At 39.1% G+C, this 21,454-nt stretch overlaps 2 protein-coding genes across 2 annotated transcripts; one reads left to right on the top strand and one right to left on the bottom strand.

Moving 5' to 3' along the window:
- Window positions 1-235: 235 nt before the first annotated feature.
- On the top strand, window positions 236-12,804 carry lhfpl2a (LHFPL tetraspan subfamily member 2a). The gene is made up of 5 exons (XM_077737040.1): window positions 236-485; window positions 630-730; window positions 6,004-6,081; window positions 10,311-10,945; window positions 12,444-12,804. The coding sequence occupies exons 4-5, from the start codon at window positions 10,546-10,548 to the stop codon at window positions 12,698-12,700; spliced, it is 657 nt and encodes a 218-aa protein (XP_077593166.1). The 5' UTR covers window positions 236-485; window positions 630-730; window positions 6,004-6,081; window positions 10,311-10,545; the 3' UTR covers window positions 12,701-12,804.
- Window positions 12,158-21,254, bottom strand: LOC144210388 (secretory carrier-associated membrane protein 1-like). The gene is made up of 9 exons (XM_077737039.1): window positions 21,172-21,254; window positions 21,008-21,073; window positions 20,136-20,243; window positions 19,956-20,067; window positions 19,768-19,896; window positions 13,653-13,812; window positions 13,474-13,575; window positions 13,224-13,341; window positions 12,158-13,160 (listed from the first exon to the last, which is right to left on the bottom strand). The coding sequence occupies exons 1-9, from the start codon at window positions 21,181-21,183 to the stop codon at window positions 13,029-13,031; spliced, it is 939 nt and encodes a 312-aa protein (XP_077593165.1). The 5' UTR covers window positions 21,184-21,254; the 3' UTR covers window positions 12,158-13,028.
- Between the last annotated feature and the right edge of the window lie 200 nt (window positions 21,255-21,454).

The following is a 21,454-nucleotide window of genomic DNA, read 5'->3' as shown; positions in this document are numbered from 1 at the left end:
CCAATATGGGATTAAGGTCTTAAGCATCATTTTTTTTTATTACAAAAAAGCGTTAAAATGTTTGTGTAAACTTTGTATATATAGAGAAACCCCACACTGTTTTTCTATTTTTTTATTAGCTCTATAACTTTCCTCAACGTCTTCTACACCCTGATTGGCTATTCGGGTAGCCGCTCTCTCCCAATTGGTCCTTACTATTTTCCACCTCTCGTTCATTGGCTGTTGGGTGAGCTAGGCCCGTCCACCAACCAGCAACGTTTTGATGAGGCTAGCGGTGGCCATTCATTCTTCTGCGGTCCGCTGGAGGAGGACGTGGAACAAAAACCATCCGAAGGCAGCAAACTCGAGGGAAAGTGAACATCAGCCTGAATGTCGTCTTTCGCTTAAAAGAAGGAAAGATCTTTCAGCCATTTTGAAGAAAATCGCCCTCGTCCAACGTGGTGGAAAGGCGTTTACATCGCTCGCATCAGCATCTTCCTCCTAACGTAAGTTTGAAAATACAATCTATTTCAAACAAATGTCTTTTGACACTCTCCTAGTTTACCAATCTTTTCTTAGTTTTCCGATTTCCAACTTGACGCCGATTTAACACTTTTTCTCCTTATTTTCCTCATGTGGCGTCCTTCCAGCATGTGATTGCGTCACTGCTTTTAACAAATTTATCGAGATTGAACTGGAAAAAATCTACGCTATTCTAACGTGACTAAAGTCTTCTTTTGGCGATACAAAGGTAAGTCATTTTGCTCCTTTTTAAAAAAAAAAACGTGAAATGTGTCGAATCTGCCACTGTGTACTAAAAGATGTACCATAATGTCCACAAAAGTACGTACAGTTACAATGGAGCACCCAAACATTTGTCTATTTTAGTAACGTCAGACGTTGTTTAAAAACACATGTCTTGATTCTATCTTATAATTGATCTAGCAATTTCGTCATAAATTTGGATTATAAAATCAATAAGGGTTGACTATCAATCATTCTATTGAGTATGATTTGAGGAATTTTCAAATGTTTACACTAATGATAGATTTCTGGATTTACTGTAAACAAAAAGAGCCCCGGCTCAATGAAATACAAACAAACATGAAGACTTGTTTAAATAATAGATGAGTCATAAGGGTCACAACAGAAAAAAAAAATTGGACTGAATGATCGCTGCCCTCCCATTATATGCTCATTAATACTGTCTTATAATAAATATATTCTTTCTTGTCCTATTATATGTTGGTGTAGGGCCATCTCATAAAAGTACAACTAAAATCTGGATGTGTAATGCTACTTGTAGTCAAGTAGCATTTTTTTTTTAGAGGAAGAAGTTGACAAATGGACGTAACTGAAATTTCCGCACCTGTCGTGTCTTGTTTTTTTTGTTGTTGCGTAATCCGTGGGTGTATAAATGTGGTTTATGCATGGCATCCCTCAGAGTTGCGTTTTAAGGCCCCTTACAAAAGCATAAAAACATCCCACATTTCATTCATCCCGTCCCCATGGACCACGGCCCTTCTTCTTGGAAGGCCACATTAAAGCTCGGCGCCGTCTTTTTTGGCAGACGTGCATCACAGATGCTACGGAAAAGCGCCTTACGACACTTTGAAAGCGTGGAAAAAAGCCGATAGTCGTGCCGTCACGCCTGCAGTAGGACAGAAATTAGATAGGGCGGATTGAAAAAAGGAGAAACTCCCGCACGTGCGACATATGCAAAGACTTTGATACTTCTAAGAAGTTCTGGCTTTTGGTCTCTACACATAAATCTGGAAATCCCACTCGGAGAATTTTTTTGAGGATATTCCGCAAAAGAAATAAGCACGTATGCATCTAGCGTTCCTTTTCTGACCCAAAATGGAGGGATGTCTTTATTGTCGGAATTCCACATTTTATAGACTTAAAAGTATAGACATGGTAGATGTTTTTTTTTAAAGAAACTTATAATGATAAGAAATGGTGCCTATTATGGTAAAAAGTAGTATTTTTATTTTTGTATGACTGAAAATGAAGTTGTTTAGAACTTGGAAAATCTTTTGAAAAGTCTACATATTATAATAATACTTAATGAGTTTAAAGTAAAATCTGCCTTTAATTTCAAATGTCCCTTTTTTAACTTGCACTATTACAACATAATTCTAAACCCTAACCCTAAACCATTGTTCTTATAAGATGACAATTCCCATAATTTACTTTCCCTTGACTGTGACCTAAATACTAGATGATAGAAAACAGCTGTTTTTCCCCCCATTCTTGTTACTTTTGGCCCATTTGCGTCGTTCCGGCTGCCTTTTTCCACACGTCGAAAATGTTCACCAAACTACCAAATTCTCCCCCAAAAATAAAAAAAAATAAGGCCAAGCCCGTGTGAATTGTGACAAAGTGTAGCTGGCATTATTCAACATTTCCACGTGGCTTTCTGCACTAATGTTGATAAACTGGCACCATGCCCTCATTGCTCCTGTTGAATTCACCCCAGAAAAAAACCCTCGTCGTAACTAAACCGCAGCAAATTTCACCAAATTAAAAAAAGAAATTCCTCTATACGCCTCACAAGAATACTACAAGCCGTATATAGAGATATTTACACAAAGCTAGCTCGTAATAAGCCATCCTTTTTTCTTTCCTAACTTTACACGCAGGCATCAAGCAGCCTTTGGCGTTCCCACGTGGCTTCCTGTCCCACTTGGGCTGCCAAACAGCTGATTTCAAGTCGACAAACTGGCGTGAAACTTGATTGCCGTAGCCGTCATGCAATCTTGATTCGATTAGACGACTCCGCTTGCCTGGGAGGGGTGGGTGTGGGGCGTCCATGAAGCCCCAGCAGCCCCCCCAGAGCTTTGCTTTTCAAGGGTGGGGTCCTGGGCCAAAACAAAGCACTCCCCCCTCAAGGAAAGAAAGGAAAAGAAAGCCGCCACTGACTCGTGGGGGAAGGGCCAAGTGCTTTTTTAGCGGGGGCTGGGATTCACCGGACTGGGGGTGGTGGTGGTGGGTTGGTCGCCATGCGGGTAGCCGCAGTCGACGTCATCGGGTAAAAAAATGGAAATAGCCGCTATCAAAGCGCCAGCTGGCACCTGATGTTTGATGTTTGCGTGGCGCCCAGTCACGGGGAAGCCTCATAGCCGCACACGCCACCAAAAAGTAAAAGCAAATGGAATTCTGACGGCTGGGATGAATTTATTTTGACACCGCATTCACAGCATAGATACTTAAAGTTAAAACGCCATTAATTGAGAAGTCCATTTGTCAACGTCCTCCTATCAATATATATGTTACCTGATTACAATTCTGGTTGTGACATCATAACCAGAATGTATGAAAAAAATTGTATGAAATTGTAATCTTATTTCTTATAACTTTGCTATTTGAACCATGTTACATCAAAGTTTGGACTTTGAAATGATGACATTTCACTTTAATCAGCATGACAAAGCAGTCCATATTCCAAATTCCCTTTGGAAAATATGACATTTTTTTTTAGCAAATGATACATTTTCTTGATTGATGACCACTCCTTTTCCGTAAAACAATCTTTTGCCTTTTGCACTTTTTTAAGAAGGGGGGGGAAAGTCCGCTCAATTTATCAGCTTCTAAAAGTGTCTACTCGACCCACATAGATCTAAAAACACCATCCGAGAGGCGAAAAACGGGAGATAAAAACAAAAAAAGCCAGGGGGAGGCTTTTAGTTTCACAATTAACTGCAGCGTTCCAGGGTCAGACATCTGTGATCCATCTCCCTGGTGCAGCCGTCTGGGGCTCACTCTTCCCCAAAAAAATACCCCCCACCAGCCTGCTTCCTTCTACTCTCCTCAAAACTCAGTCATTCTAATAGCCAACACTTTTTATACCACATTTTTCTGTTTATAAAAGACTCAAAAATGAGCCTTTTCAAGCACCAAAGTTCAACTAGTGCATGGTGTTAGTCATCATTCTTTAACTATGATCTGTTCCCCTTTTTTTCTGGAAAACAATTCTTCACCATCCTTCCCGAATCGGTAGCCATCTGTTGTGTGTCCGACTTAATCATGATGTCATGTTTTGCGCGTGCTCTGCTTTGACTTCCACTACGCACGCCCTAGTGGAGGAAATTGGCTGGCGTTCGGACAATCTGAGCATTAGCCGGCCCTCACTGAACCCCCGGGGGAGCCGGAGTCATCTTTTTACCTCTGCAGCTGTGCTAAATGTTTTTTTTTTTTCTTCCATGGGTTAATTATGTGGATTAGCATGGGGTGGTGCCGCGTGAGGTCACTTCAGAAAAACAAGACAATGTCATAGAGTTTGTGGAAAGAGGGCGTCTAGACCAGTTCTTAAATCGGTTATCCTTATTGGTTGTTTGATTTCTCCAAGTGTCCAGGTCAAGTTCACTATAGAAAAGTATTTTAAGCATAAACAAGTATATTTTGCAATACTCTCAATGTAAATATTCAGATTTTTTTTACAAATCTGCCGTTTTTGCTTCAAATTAATGCGTTTTAAATCCAACCCTTCAAAACAAAGTGGTTTTATCCCATTTTTTTTACCACAGCCACTCCACATGTATTACGAAAGCGTTGAATTTTTGCCATTGGTGGAGCCACTCATGGAATTAAACCAATGTGGTAAAAGAGTCAACTTTAATCACAAGCTCCAAAATTTAACATCTTGACCGAGTGTCTTCTTCAAAGTGCATCACTGGAGACAGTTAAGTTAACCCTCCACATTTCCCTCTTAACTTGAAAAAAAAAACCCATTCTGAATAGTCTTTTGTGGCTCCTGTGAGCTTAGCTTCAGAGCCCCGGCACCCCCCCCCCCAGGGCCGAATAATGGACTCCCCCAGCTGTGGAAGTATTCAGCATCCAGCCATTGCCTTTTTAGCCAAAAGCTATTTGCCAGCTAAGAATTTGTAAAGGCTGCCACTACTACCCATGTCCATAATCCTACCAAAATTAATTTGAAGCGAAATGCCGTCTTCTCCAGACTTCCACCAAATAGGAATCCTGTTTTTTAATAATTTGTAAACACAATAAAAAGGGGGTGGATTTTGGGTACATTTCCTGAAAGATTCCTGTAAAATTCCACACTAAATTTTTAAATGGGAACTACTTCATGCATGCAAAATGACTAAAAATGGAGCATGTTTTTTTTCTATTTGCATCCAAAAAACTGCAATAGCATTAAAGTTGGTTAATCAATTTGAAAAAAAAAATGGTGGCTTGGCTGATAAAGAACTCAAAGTCCAGCTAGCAGTAAATTTTTATTATCATAGCATATAAATTATTTTCTAAGTTGGTAAACACTTAGTTTGACCCCATCTAGCTACTCTAGCGTATCCTCTCTTTGGTGAACTGCAGTTGAACCCACGTCTGGATCGTGTAAATGGAGGGCCGAACCATTAGTTAATTACCTGAAGCCTGATGTATGTGAGTCATTACTTTTGTGAAGACAAAGAAATGCTCCATCCAGTCAACGACCTACTTTTTGCAGGCACTATTAGCCAATGGAAAATCCGCCTGTCTCTAATATGCCACAAATTTCGAGCCCTTTGCGTCATATGGTGGCTTATAATTGATCAAACTTCATAGCCAGGAGGGTCACTCCGAGAGAATGTGGGACTACTAACCTGAAATAAAGCGGCCATTTGTGATTCGTTCCACTAAAACCAGACATTGGGGGAAAAATGAGATTTTCAGATGTGCTTTTATTGAGCTTCAGCAAAGATATCTGAAAAATAACGAGCAAGGGAAAGTCATTTTAGTCCTTTTAACATTGAAAGTAGTTTAAAAAAACATTCTGAAAACGATTTATTTAATTAAATGCATTCTGGATACTTTCTGCTTACAATGCTACAAGTGAAACTTTCTGAGTGGGTGTTTATTCATAAAATAGTTTCATAAATAACGGCCCACACGAATATTTTCGATAAATGCATACATTGTTTCAGTGGAGCTTTCCACTAAATGATGAAAAATGATGACAAATTTGGATGAAATGCTTTAATTGTACAGTTTTGAAATAATTTTCTTCTTGTTTTTAATCAACAGGTGAATCATCTTGAGTGTTCCATCCGTCCTGAGGTACTACGTGAAAAGTTCCATCCGTCCTGAAGTACTACGTGAAAGGTTAGTGTCCTCAAATGTGTTGCCAATATTTTCCATATCGAGTATATAAAGAAAATTTCCTTTAAGTACACCTTAAAATTACTTCTGAGTAAACTAAAACTAAAATAAAGAGTTGCGGTCATAGGCAAATCCACTATTGGGGGCATGAAAATGTCATTTTTAAAAATATTTTGTATAGCATAGGAAGTGTTCCGACTGAAAACAAACCAGTCTTCCTGCTTTTCTGCCTTTGATATTTTTTGTGCTTCCCACCATTGTTCCCGTCCTTCGCCTCCCCCCCATCCAAGACACCGTCGTCCATCTTGAAATCATCCCGACCCGACCGCACGCCAACAAATCCCATTGGCGTTTGACACGATACAGTAACGTTATATATTTTGGGAAAGGAGGCCAAACTTAATGTTCCGCTGAGTCTGGAAATCGCCACGGCGGTATTTATCTGGACGGAGAAGGAAGTCGGGGGTGTCGGAGGGAGGCCCGGCAGGGGGGGGGGGGGTTCTGTTTTTCCAGTATGGAGGAAAACAATGGTACGTACGATGGAGAACAGGGACCACCTGTGAAGGTCATTTCACCAGTGGAAAGCCCCCTTACCATAATAAACAAGGTGATCATTTGTCACGTTGTTACCCAGAATAGTGGAGCTTGTTGTCAGTAGTAGCCTGTTTCCTGTTATCTCCATCTTGTTTTTCACATTCTGCCACAGTCAGCTTCAATCCTATAATTCACTTTTATTTCATTTGGTCACAGAGGATAGAATTACTGACAGCTAAGCATTTTTTTCCCTCAAAATATTCTTTGTTTACCAATTTGATGTAGGTTCACAAATTTGTCGGGACTTATTTCACTAAAATTGGCAGTTAATATTGTCTTTGAGTCGCAAGAATTGTTTGCAGCAGCCAGGGAAAATTTACTTGGATTTTTTTTTTACTGGGTCAGCTCGGTCTTGTCCTGCATCTCATAGTTTATTTTGGCCGTGTTATTGTTAATACTCTGTGGAAGCTTCTATTGCTAACTAGCTAAAGTATGTTTGACCATCATCCTTCTCTTCTAAGAGTTGCAGTTTAAAGTTATCTAACATTTTTTAAATTATCGTTGACCAAATATTCCACAATATTCGCTTTATCTAACCTTATATTACTTTGCCGCTTTCTCCCTTCGCTTTTATCTCCCCCGGAGTACAGCGGGGTCAAGTCAAACCCACCCTCCTTTCATATTTGGCCCCCCGAAGCCGTTTGGATAAAGCCACTTTTGTGGGAATCTCGGCAGGTCGGAGCTCCGGGGGAAGTGGGGATTAATCGGCGCTCATCCCCCCCCTCCGGCACAAAAGACGCTGGGAACAATGTCCGACAAAATACTTTCCAGAGCAACTCTGCGGAGGTACCCGTTTCCTGCGCCCCGCCCTCGTCCTCCCGCCGCACGGAGCCCCGGGATTATATTCCGTCCGGGCTCAGGCGGGGCTGGAAACGCTTAAACATAATGGATGCAGTGTCGGGCTTGGGGCGCTAACAGTGGGAAAGGGAGAAAGGTGAGGGGTCCCCCCCTCACCCCTGGGATGCAAGCTGAGGAAATAGGTGTGAAGAATGGAGCCCCCCGATTTAGAACCATTGTGCACTTTGAGTAAGATTATCCCCCAAAAATAAAACCTTATTCGGATTCTCGATCAAACCTGTTATATTTATTGTAATATCATAAAAAAATAATAATAATTATTTTTTGCAAAGCGTCCTAAATATTAAATCCTAGTTTTATAAATTGTCGTTATTTTTTTCTAGATTTATGATGAATAAAAAAAATACAAGTAAAATAAGGAAACAAATCTACATTTTTAGTTTAGACAAAATAAGAATACAATATTTTGCCCTGGTGCTTCTATTTTGCTGTTGCCTGGCAACCCAGGCCTCGCAGTAAGCTTTTATGTGGGTGTTGTGTTTAGATTTGTGTTTCTTTTTTTTTTTTCTTCCACTGGAAAACTCTCTGTGCCAAATGTTCTATTCTCCAGCTGCATCTTCCATCTTTTTTTCCATTGCTTTGCTCCTCGGCGGCCATCTTTTTCCACACGAGTCGAACAAGGCGACTCAAAGGTGCGTCCAGGCCAAAACAAATCCATGTAAAAGTAAAGTTCAAATAAAAGTAAAGTATAACTTACATTTGGATCATATTCAAACAATTCCAGCATTAAAAGCAATTGAGATGTGGAAAAAATAGACTTAATTTAATTTAATACTTGTCTCCTCCGGTAAATGCATTTATAAATTCCCTTCAACATAGTCATTTTCCGATATGGTAAATAGTTTAGAAAACCATTTTTATTAAGATAACTGACTACTGCATTTTCAGATTTTGGCTTCAAAAACCCCTTGTGTGGATCCTTTGCGATTGCACAAGAGTCTTTGAAAGAAAACAAAACCAACAAAAAGAAATCCGAGTCCAAATTTTCATTGGCTGCTGCCTGACTTTTCCATTGTTGAATCTAAACTTGGCCAAAAATGGAGGTCTCGGAGACAAACAGGTGCTTACTAGTCATGTCCTCTTCAGTGGCCTCATGCCTCAGGCTATCCACAAGCACCCCCCCTCTTATCCCAACAAGCCCAACCCCCCTTTTTTCTACATGTGGAACTCATTTGTATTTCCTGCATTGGTGAACACAAAGGTCAGTTTGACACTAAACGGGGAATCTGCCAAAGCTCTTAAACGACATTTTATTCCAACAAGGCTCATTCTGACCTATTTTACAATTCAAAACAAGTCTGTCCACTTGTGTGTGTTTTTTTAAAAATGATTTAATGATGTAAATCGCCATTTGTCAAAGAGTAGAGGTGGATGATGAGGTCACATGACGGGATGTTACTCTTGGCCAAGCGGAGACGAGTGACGAAATACTCGACCAGACAATAGACGCGAGTTCCTGGCTTGCTGTGTTGTTTTAACCCAGATTTGCAGCTCAAGGGGCCGCTCAGAAGGAAGGAAGGGTCCCGAGAGGCGTTGTTGTCGTCCTATTTTGTTGTTGCTAGGAATTTGGAGATGTGGCGCACACGTGGTGCGGCGAGCTGATGTCATACGGCCTCTCCATCAAAATCAAAACATGGCCGCAGATGTGCTGAAGCGTCAAGAAATATTGGCTCCGTCGGTTTGTGGAAAAGCTGACTATGCTGTCCCGCTCTTATTACGCCGCCGATATTTTCTCGGATGGCGACAAAGCTGGGAAAAAGTCCAAATCGCCACGCGACCATTTAAGCCCACTGTTGGGATTTGGGGCGGTTTTCCTTCGACTATTTTTTTGATGAAAACTCTTTGTTTTCTTTAACGAAATTGGCATCTGACTGGTATTTTAACCCGGAACTTGTCACATAATTCTTTTGCTATTAGACTCCTTAATCACAAAATTTATACTTTTGTTGTTCTCATTGTTTGGCTGTGCAAAAACAGATGTTTATAAATATTTCATTTGATTCCTTGTCAAAACCAAGGACCACACAAATCAATATTTTTTGGGTCAAAAATAGACTTCTTATTAATATAAGTCTTTTTAAAATCTGCTCCAAATAGCTAAAGTGAATGTCAACCCAAAACAATGATCTAAAAAGACTTTCAAAGAACTTTATAAAGTTAAAACTGGAAGCCTAGTGTGGGATTTAGTAGGTCAAACATGTCATGGGCTGTAAAAGGAAACACTGGCGTTCCTGTCTTGTTTTGCGTGCAAAAAAAAAGATAAGAGGAGAAAAAAACTCACCCTGAGGCTCTCCATTAAGCAGCTGACCTGGGGTCAGTCGCCGCCTGATAGCCTAACTCCGTCGGGGTGTCACGTGACCTTTGATGAGCGCACAACAGCCTCATGGTGGACACCCGAAACAAATACAAAGTTGTGATGCGACAAAACCAAAGGCAGAAAAATTGCAGGGAAAATGTCACGGAACACACAACCAGGCGCCAATAAACGGGCGCAGCTGTGCGGTCTGGCCAATAGGTCGTGGCGGGGCGCTTAACCTTTGACCCCCGATCAAGGCGCCGCTTTCCATTGGAAGCCCATGGAAAAAAAACTTGGGAATGTTTTTGATGACTACTTGTAATGAAATGCCTTACTATATACTATGTCGTATTTTAGGAGAAAAAGCCTTGCTATATTATGTCGTTTTTTTAAATAGCGGGAAGGCAATTGTAAAACCATGACAAAATACATCAGTTAGCGTGCTATAAAAAATGATTCACCTCTTTATTTTTCTACCTGGCAGGTGTCTCCCTTGTAGGCGGGGCAAGCACTGAACAAGACCATGTAGAGACGCCAACTGGAGAGAAAAAGTAGGGCAGGACGAAGCTCGGCGAATCGGCAACACGTTCCAGAAAGTCCACTCTCCATTTGGACAAAACTGGCGAGCGACTAAGCCGGCGAGCCGGGAACGAATGAGCGAGGGCAGGCCGGCGGTACACGTCGAGGGACTTTAGCGGAGTGGGGCGGAGCGTGGGATCATGTGCCACGTGATCGTGACTTGCCGCTCCATGCTGTGGACACTGCTGAGCATCGTGGCGGCCTTCGGCGAACTCATGGCCTTCATGAGCAGCGACTGGCTGGTGGGTTTCCCCCGTGCCCCCGAGCACCACCGCCACGGCGAGGCCTACCGCCCCACGTTGGGCATCTATGGCCGCTGCGTCAAGCTGCCGCACCTCCAGCGCGGCGTCCTGTGCGGGCCCTACGCCGTGCACTTTGGGGAGATCGCCAGCGGCTTCTGGCAGGCCACCTGCATCTTCCTGGCCGCCGGAATCTTGCTGCTGTGCGCCGTGGCCTTTGTCTCCGTCTTCACCATCTGCTTCCAGAGCGTCATGAAGAAGAGCATCTTCAACGTCTGCGGCCTGCTGCAAGGCATCGCAGGTAAATGGCCGCCGAACCGGTTAATACCAAGTTTGAATGGAGTATTTTCAAAGGCCAATGGAAGTGTTAGTGCAATGACATGTGGAAAAGTTAGTTTGGTGACCTACTTTCTAGCATGCCACACAAAGTGAAACAAACACACACATTGAAGATTTGGCAATTCTTTTATTTTTTTCCACATACAGCAACGTTCTTTTGGGAAAACTGATTGCGATTTGGTGCTAAACAGATTTGCAAACAAAATGTCAAGAAAAGGGCTGCAATATGGGTTTTCACAATTGCTCTTCTAACACTTCCAAGGACTAGACTAGGCTTCATGAATTTTAAAATGCCCTCAATGGAAAAATGTGCGTGAAAAAGATGAAAGCTTGTTTTTCTTTTACTTTATAGGTGCTGCGCAAAGTGTCATTTCTCATGTCCTACTTGGCCTTGTGGCGTTACTACCCTGAAAACTTCCAATGTTAAGCAGGCTCATGCCTGGTTAGGACTTGGATGGGAGCCTGCCGGGAAACACCAGGTAAGTTCTTATGTTACCAAGGGGAATTTGCCCAAGTGCTACAGTGCTGGCTTAACATGTGTGAGGAGCAGTAGCTTTAGGGTGATGATGAATGTTTTTTTTTTTACTAAATCTATTGGGGGCTCCGCCGGCTCGGTGGCGAGTGCGCCAGCCTGGGACACCGGAGGTCATGGGTTCGCGTCCCGGTCCGGTCCCAACTTTTCCCAACAATTGGTATCACGGACCGGTCACCCCCGGAGGCGGGGGGGACCAAGATGACCGTCTGGTCCCCCCCCACCTCCGGGGGTGACCGGTCCGTGATACCAATTGTTGGGAAAGGTTGGGACCGGACCGGGACGCGAACTCATGACCTCTGGTGTCCCAGGCTGGCGCACTTCCCACTGAGCCGGCGGAGCCCCCAATAGATTCAGTAAAAAAAAAAAACATTCATCATCACCCTAAAGCTACTGCTCCTCACACATGCTAAGCCAGCACTGTAGCACTTTGGCAAATTCCCCTTGGTAACATAAGAACTTACAGCACCTGTTTTTTTCCCAGCAGGCTCCCATCCAAGTACTAACCAGGCATGAGCCTGCTTAACATTGCAAGTTTTCAGGGTAGTAACGCCATAAGGCCAAGTAGGACATGAGAAGTGACACTTTGCGCAGCACCTATAAAGTAAAAGAAAAACAAGCTTTCATCTTTTTCATGCACATTTTTCAATTGAGGGCATTTTAAAATGTTACATGCTGTTTCAGAGGCCAATCATTTTCAGACAGCAAAGATAGAGAAGCCAATTCTTAACCTAAAGATTGAAATGCCAAACATTACTCACAAAAACTTGAAACATTTCAACACAAGGTGTGAACATTTGTGGTCATTCCTACCAAATTTGTGAAAATGATTGGCCTACGAAATGGGGTCAAACATATTTACACATGTATATACATGTACCCGTTTTAGATTAAGGCAAGTATTTGATCCTCTCCCATTCTTTCCCAGGTTTATTCCTGATTCTGGGGCTGACGCTGTATCCGGCCGGCTGGGGCTCAGACAAAGCCCGCCTGTACTGCGGCGCGGAGGCGGCGCCGTACCGGGCCGGCTTGTGCTCCATGGGCTGGGCCTTCTACACGGCGGCCGGCGGCACGGCGCTCACCTTCCTGTGCGCCGTCTTCTCGGCGCAGGCCGAGATCGCCACGTCCAGCGACAAGGTGCAGGAGGAGATCGAGGAGGGCAAGAGCCTCATCTGCCTCCTCTGAACGCCAACTCCTCACTGTAAATACCTGTAAATAGCTTTTGCGTCGCCGCGTCTTTCACTTCAGGGGCTTACGCCACTCCCAACCAATAAAAACGCTGCAACCAACAGCTATTGGCTACTGACTTTCTTTCCGCCCACGTCATTCGTGTGAAGCAATCAAAAAGATTAACAACAAAAGCTTCACTGTGCACGCTATTTTATTTTTTTAAGCCTTACTATAGATCAAAAATCTTGACGACATGACTTTTTTTAAAAAGGGAAAAAAGCCATAGTATACATGGACTTCTTTTTTGGCCTTACTCTACATGGTTGGGGTCAGCGCTCACTCCTCAAATGCGCTCCCTGAAGTCTCCTCGCGCCGCCGAGGCCGAACGCGTGTTCCCGTCGGCCACCATGTCGGCCGCAAGCTCCTGCTGGGCCTTCTGGAAGCTGGCCCCGGTGGTGCGGTACTCGCCGTGGACCTGTCCACAAAGACGGTGAGTTTAACAGTGTGTTTGAAATCAACGCCAATGTACTCCTCCTACCTTCTTGAACATGAGCAGCGAGACGACAGCCAAGGTGGTGAAGAGCGCCGCCACCGTCATCAGGATAGCGCTCACCGCCACGCTGGTCTTGAGGCACTCGAGAGCTGAGAGCCACCCGCTGATCAAAAAATGGACACGTCAAAAAGCCTAAAATTATCCTGTACATTTTCTGTCCTGCAATACATTTGGTGTGCTCGTACATTGGATTTCAAATAAAAACTTGTCTAAATAATCTTAAATCTTTCCTTACCAGGTGCCCCATCCGGGGATGCCAGCGCTCTGCACGGCGTACACGGCCAGCTGCCACACGTACACGAAGAAGAAGACGAAGAAACCAAACGAGCTGTTGTTTCTGCCACGACGAGAAGAAGAAAATCTGAGTGACCTCGCCGGGCGTCGGATCGAAGACTTCGGCGGGATGCCACTGACTTGAAGGCCCCGTAGATGGGGCGGTACCAGCAAACGAAGGAACCCGGCGTGAAGAGCAGAAACCACAGGGCGGCGAGTCCCAAGTTGACGCTGCGTGTCGGGTCCACGCCAAACCATGCCAGGGAGCCCGCCAGGTTGGCCAGGAGCGTTCCAGTGTGGACTGGAGGGCACATGCACGCAGAAGAAAATCCACTTTAGAACATTTAAAATTAAATATGCCCCTCTATACTGTCATTTTTTGCAACCAAAAAAAGGCCTTACTATACTATGTCATTTTTTCGAAAAAAAAGTCATACTATAGTATGTCGTTTTTTCCAAGAAAAAAGCCTTACTATACTATGTCGTTTTTTCGAAAAAAAAGCCTTACTATAGTATGTCGTTTTTCCAAGAAAAAAGCCATACTATAGTATGTCGTTTTTTTCCAAGAAAAAAGCCTTACTATACTATGTCGTTTTTCCAAGAAAAAAGCCATACTATAGTATGTCGTTTTTTTCCAAGAAAAAAGCCATACTATAGTATGTCGTTTTTTCGAAAAAAAAGCCATACTATAGTATGTCGTTTTTTCGAAAAAAAAAGCCATACTATAGTATGTCGTTTTTTCCAAGAAAAAAGCCTTACTATACTATGTTGTTTTTTCCAAGAAAAAAGCCTTACTATAGTATGTCGTTTTTTTTCCAAGAAAAAAGCCTTACTATAGTATGTCATTTTTCCAAGAAAAAAGCCATACCATAGTATGTCGTTTTTTACGAAAAAAAAGCCATACTATAGTATGTCGTTTTTTCGAAAAAAAAAGCCATACTATAGTATGTCGTTTTTTCCAAGAAAAAAGCTTTACTATACTATGTCGTTTTTTCCAAGAAAAAAGCCTTACTATACTATGTCGTTTTTTCAAGAAAAAAGCCTTACTATACTATGTTGTTTTTTTCAAGAAAAAAGCCTTACTATACTATGTCGTTTTTTTGAATAAAAAAGCCTTACTATACTATGTCGTTTTTTTGAATAAAAAAGCCTTACTATACTATGTCGTTTTTTTTGGATAAAAAAGCCTTACTATACTATGTCGTTTTTTTGAATAAAAAAGCCTTACTATACTAAGTCGTTTTTTCCAAGAAAAAAGCCTTACTATACTATGTCGTTTTTTCCAAGAAAAAAGCCATACTATACTATGTCGTTTTTTCGAAAAAAAAGCCATACTATAGTATGTCGTTTTTTCCAAGAAAAAAGCCATACTATAGTATGTCGTTTTTTTCCAAGAAAAAAGCCTTACTATAGTATGTCGTTTTTTTCCAAGAAAAAAGCCTTACTATACTATGTCGTTTTTTCCAAGAAAAAAGCCATACTATACTATGTCGTTTTTTCCAAGAAAAAAGCCTTACTATACTATGTCGTTTTTTCCAAGAAAAAAGCCATACTATACTATGTCGTTTTTTCGAAAAAAAAGCCATACTATAGTATGTCGTTTTTTCCAAGAAAAAAGCCATACTATAGTATGTCGTTTTTTTCCAAGAAAAAAGCCTTACTATAGTATGTCGTTTTTTTCCAAGAAAAAAGCCTTACTATACTATGTCGTTTTTTCCAAGAAAAAAGCCATACTATAGTATGTCGTTTTTTTCCAAGAAAAAAGCCTTACTATACTATGTCGTTTTTTTCAAGAAAAAAGCCTTACTATACTATGTCGTTTTTTTCAAGAAAAAAGCCTTACTATACTATGTCGTTTTTCCAAGAAAAAAGCCATACTATAGTATGTCGTTTTTTCCAAGAAAAAAGCCATACTATAGTATGTCGTTTTTTCGAAAAAAAAGCCATACTATAGTATGTCGTTTTTTCCAAGAAAAAAGCCTTACTATACTATGTCGTTTTTTCCAAGAAAAAAGCCATAGTATAGTATGTCGTTTTTTCCAAGAAAAAAGCCATACTATAGTATGTCGTTTTTTCGAAAAAAAAGCCATACTATAGTATGTCGTTTTTTCCAAGAAAAAAGCCTTACTATACTATGTCGTTTTTTCCAAGAAAAAAGCCTTACTATACTATGTCGTTTTTTTTTCAAGAAAAAAGCCTTACTATACTATGTCGTTTTTTTGAATAAAAAAGCCTTACTATACTATGTCGTTTTTTGAATAAAAAAGCCTTACTATACTATGTCGTTTTATTGAAGGAAAAAGCCTTACTATACTATGTCGTTTTTTTGAAGAAAAAAGCCTTACTATACTATGTCGTTTTTTTGAATAAAAAAGCCTTACTATACTATGTCGTTTTTTTTAAGAGAAAAAAGCCTTACTATACTATGTCGTTTTTTAGGATAAAAAAGCCTTACTATACTATGTCGTTTTTTTGAATAAAAAGCCTTACTATACTATGTCGTTTTTTTGAATAAAAAAGCCTTACTATACTATGTCGTTTTTTTGAATAAAAAAGCCTTACTATACTATGTCGTTTTTTTGGATAAAAAAGCCTTACTATACTATGTCGTTTTTTTGGATAAAAAAGCCTTACTAAACTATGTCGTTTTTTTGAATAAAAAAGCCTTACTATACTATGTCGTTTTTTTGAATAAAAAAGCCTTACTATACTATGTCGTTTTTTCCAAGAAAAAAAGCCTTACTATACTATGTCGTTTTTTTGAATAAAAAAGCCTTACTATACTATGTCGTTTTTTTGAATAAAAAAGCCTTACTATACTATGTCGTTTTTTTGAATAAAAAAGCCTTACTATACTATGTCGTTTTTTTGGATAAAAAAGCCTTACTATACTATGTCGTTTTTTTGGATAAAAAAGCCTTACTAAACTATGTCGTTTTTTTGAATAAAAAAGCCTTACTATACTATGTCGTTTTTTCGAAAAAAAAAGCCATACTATAGTATGTCGTTTTTTCCAAGAAAAAAGCCTTACTATACTATGTCGTTTTTTCGAAAAAAAAGCCATACTATAGTATGTCGTTTTTCCAAGAAAAAAGCCATACTATAGTATGTCGTTTTTTTCCAAGAAAAAAGCCTTACTATACTATGTCGTTTTTTCGAAAAAAAAGCCATACTATAGTATGTCGTTTTTTCCAAGAAAAAAGCCTTACTATAGTATGTCGTTTTTTCCAAGAAAAAAGCCTTACTATACTATGTCGTTTTTTCCAAGAAAAAAGCCATACTATACTATGTCGTTTTTTCCAAGAAAAAAGCCTTACTATACTATGTCGTTTTTTCCAAGAAAAAAGCCATACTATACTATGTCGTTTTTTCGAAAAAAAAGCCATACTATAGTATGTCGTTTTTTCCAAGAAAAAAGCCTTACTATACTATGTCGTTTTTTCCAAGAAAAAAGCCATACTATAGTATGTCGTTTTTTCCAAGAAAAAAGCCATACTATAGTATGTCGTTTTTTCGAAAAAAAAAGCCATACTATAGTATGTCGTTTTTTCCAAGAAAAAAGCCTTACTATACTATGTCGTTTTTTCCAAGAAAAAAGCCATACTATAGTATGTCGTTTTTTTCCAAGAAAAAAGCCTTACTATACTATGTCGTTTTTCCAAGAAAAAAGCCATACTATAGTATGTCGTTTTTTCGAAAAAGAAGCCATACTATAGTATGTCGTTTTTTCCAAGAAAAAAGCCTTACTATACTATGTCGTTTTTCCAAGAAAAAAGCCATACTATAGTATGTCGTTTTTTTCCAAGAAAAAAGCCATACTATAGTATGTCGTTTTTTTGAAAAAAAAGCCATACTATAGTATGTCGTTTTTTCCAAGAAAAAAGCCATACTATAGTATGTCGTTTTTTTCCAAGAAAAAAGCCTTACTATACTATGTCGTTTTTCCAAGAAAAAAGCCATACTATAGTATGTCGTTTTTTTCCAAGAAAAAAGCCATACTATAGTATGTCGTTTTTTCGAAAAAAAAGCCATACTATAGTATGTCGTTTTTTCCAAGAAAAAAGCCTAACTATACTATGTTGTTTTTTCCAAGAAAAAAGCCTTACTATACTATGTCGTTTTTTTCCAAGAAAAAAGCCATACTATAGTATGTCGTTTTTTCCAAGAAAAAAGCCTTACTATACTATGTCGTTTTTTCGAAAAAAAAAGCCATACTATAGTATGTCGTTTTTTCCAAGAAAAAAGCCTTACTATACTATGTCGTTTTTTTCCAAGAAAAAAGCCTTACTATACTATGTCGTTTTCTCAAGAAAAAAGCCTTACTATACTATGTTGTTTTTTTCAAGAAAAAAGCCTTACTATACAATGTCGTTTTTTTCAAGAAAAAAGCCTTACTATACTATGTCGTTTTTTTCAAGAAAAAAGCCTTACTATACTATGTCGTTTTTTTTCAAGAAAAAAGCCTTACTATACTATGTCGTTTTTTTCAAGAAAAAAGCCTTACTATACTATGTCGTTTTTTTGAAGAAAAAAGCCTACTATACTATGTCGTTTTTTGAAGAAAAAAGCCTTACTATACTATGTCGTTTTTTTGAATAAAAAAGCCTTACTATTCTATGTCGTTTTTTTCAAGAAAAAAGCCTTACTATACTGTGTCGTTTTTTTCAAGAAAAAAGCCTTACTATACTGTGTCGTTTTTTCAAGAAAAAAGCCTTACTATACTATGTCGTTTTTTCAAGAAAAAAGCCTTACTATACTATGTCATTTTTTTCAAGAAAAAAGCCATACTATACTATGTCGTTTTTTTCAAGAAAAAAGCCTTACTATACTATGTCGTTTTTTTCAAGAAAAAAGCCTTACTATACTATGTCGTTTTTTTGAAGAAAAAAGCCTTACTATACTATGTCGTTTTTTGAAGAAAAAAGCCTTACTATACTATGTCGTTTTTTTGAATAAAAAAGCCTTACTATTCTATGTCGTTTTTTTTCAAGAAAAAAGCCTTACTATACTGTGTCGTTTTTTTCAAGAAAAAAGCCTTACTATACTGTGTCGTTTTTTCAAGAAAAAAGCCTTACTATACTATGTCGTTTTTTCAAGAAAAAAGCCTTACTATACTATGTCGTTTTTTTCAAGAAAAAAGCCATACTATACTATGTCGTTTTTTTCAAGAAAAAAGCCTTACTATACTATGTCGTTTTTTTCAAGAAAAAAGCCTTACTATACTATGTCGTTTTTTTCAAGAAAAAAGCCTTACTATACTATGTCGTTTTTTTCAAGAAAAAAGCCTTACTATACTATGTCGTTTTTTTTCAAGAAAAAAGCCTTACTATACTATGTCGTTTTTTTCAAGAAAAAAGCCTTACTATACTATGTCGTTTTTTTGAATAAAAAAGCCTTACTATACTATGTCGTTTTTTTTTTTAATAAAAAAGCCTTACTATACTATGTCGTTTTTTTCAAGAAAAAAGCCTTACTATACTATGTCGTTTTTTTGGATAAAAAAGCCTTACTATACTATGTCATTTTTTTGAATAAAAAAGCCTTACTATACTATGTCGTTTTTTCCAAGAAAAAAGCCTTACTATACTATGTCGTTTCCTTGAATAAAAAAGCCTTACTATACTATGTCGTTTTGTTGAAAAAAAGCCTTACTATACTATGTCGTTTTTTTGATAAAAATGCCTTACTATACTATGTCGTTTTTGAAGAGAAGAAAGCCTTACTATACCATGTCGTTTTCTTGAATAAAAAAGCCTTACTATACTATGTTGTTTTCTTGAATAAAAAAGCCTTACTATACTATGTCGTTTTCTTGAAAAAAAAGCTTTACTATACTATGTCTTTTTTTGACAAAAATGCCTTTCTATACTATGTCGTTTTCTTGAATAAAAAAGCCATACTATACTATGTCGTTTTCTTGAAAAAACAAGCCTTACTATACTGTGTCGTTTTTTGATCAAAAAAAGCCTTACTATACTATGTCGTTTTCTTGAAAAAAAAGCCTTACTATACTATGTCGTTTTCTTGAAAAAAAAGCCTTACTATACTATATCGTTTTCTTGAATAAAAAAAAACCTTACTATACTATATCGTTTTCCTGAAAAAAAGCCTTACTATACTATGTCATTTTTGAAGAGAAAAAGCCTTACTATACCATGTCGTTTTTCTAAGGAAAAAAAAGCCTCACTATACCATGTCGTTTTTTAAGATAAAAAGCCTTACTATATAAAAGTGAATTTTTGGGGGTGACACCTACACATCCAGAGGTAGTACATGTTGTTCACCGTCTTCTGGTACTCCACCGGAATGTCCACTGCAATGTCATGGTAGAAACAAGGGCGCAGCAGAAACTTCCTCGGGAGGGGTGGCCAGTTGTTTCTCCTGCCTTTTTGGAGGAAAAAGTGTACATTGACCTGTTCTGCTAAAACACATTTGGCAACCCACCTCCCGAAGCCCTGACTGATTGCATCTCCCGTTCTCTCCGGTCCAGTTCGGCCGCCTTCCTCTCGAGCTCTTCTTGCCTCCTCAGCATATCGCTGGCGGCTCCGCTCGTCTCCTGACGGTGGAGAAACGGACGTGAGCTTGGGCTCGACGCCGTTGATGCAAAGATAGAAACGAGGCGACCTGCGCCCGAGCCAGCGCGTAGACGGGAGTCTCATCCGTGGGTTTCATCACGGCTGGTTGCGTCAGGAGGCCGAGGATGGCCGTCGGGGGCTTGCTCGCCATCGTCGCCTGGAAAAAAACGCAATCCACAATGAAATACATGCCATTTTGGTGAAATGTAAACATGTCTGCCTTGGTGATCATATGCAAGCACAACAAAAATGTAATAATAAACCAAACCGTGATGTGTAGATGGCTATGAAATGGTTCCCTTTAAAATTATATTATATTAATAATCAAAACCCATTATAAGTTGAGATCTTATTTTACCATATGCATAATCAATAACACTGCACATTTGGGTGGAAAAAATGCATTTCAAAAGAATTAAAGTGGAGAAAAGTTTTCTTTAGCTATTTTATTCAGTAATTACTAGTTACCTGGTGGTAATATCGTGTGCTGAACAAAATGAAAAAAATATTTCTCATTAAAATCTGCGAAGGCAACATCCTATATTTGAGTTTGTAGAAACTAAATTATTATTTTTAAAAATAAATGACACAATGACGTTTTAAATTATTATCTCAGCCGGAATTTACTGCCCTCTACTGTTTACAAGTGTGTAGTGATAATACACATTCCTTGAGTAGTATTATTTTCTCTGCTATGAAATTGACGCAAAATACAAAATAACCCGATCCGTTTTTTATTCTAAATTTCATCTTAAGTTTATAAATTAATATATTTTTCCTAAAAATAATGAATAAATACGAATACACTCTAATAACACCCTAATGTTGATTACATTATACCTTCTGTAATATTACTTTATTTATTTTTTAATTATGTATTGTGATATATAAATGGAATATTTTCAATGAATAAATACTCACTAGGGTGGCCTCTGTGAAGGGATTGTACTCTTCTAATCCCAATTCCATTGTCGTCCGTCTTGGATCCTAAAATGCATCCACAATCCTATAAATGTCACCCTACTCTTCAGAAATGCCCCTTTTCCTTTTAAGGGTTGCATATCCAAAGTTTCAAGAAAAAATACCTTGCTCGCCATCTTTAAGTTCCAGACGAAGAGGCGGCCGTCAACTTGCCGGTGCAGTTTGAGTGAGTGATGAATCCCGGCTGGCATCGTATGGCATCGTGTGGCAATTGTGTGGCACCACCTCCATCACTTGGCACCATTGTGACGCCCTCTCAATCATTTAAACGCGGTCTGTTGGGAAGATCTTGAAAAATGGATTAATCCAGACATCACTCAATGAATTGCCAAAATATAAGAGAATCAACAAACTGATTTAGGCCATTTTGAGGTGGACTACATTTCC

This window comes from Stigmatopora nigra, chromosome 17 (genome assembly GCF_051989575.1).
Source record: "Stigmatopora nigra isolate UIUO_SnigA chromosome 17, RoL_Snig_1.1, whole genome shotgun sequence".
In the NCBI taxonomy this organism is placed as follows: Eukaryota; Metazoa; Chordata; class Actinopteri; order Syngnathiformes; family Syngnathidae; genus Stigmatopora; species Stigmatopora nigra.
Note: the sequence above shows the minus strand (reverse complement) of the source record. Positions and strands in the feature narration are given on the sequence as shown.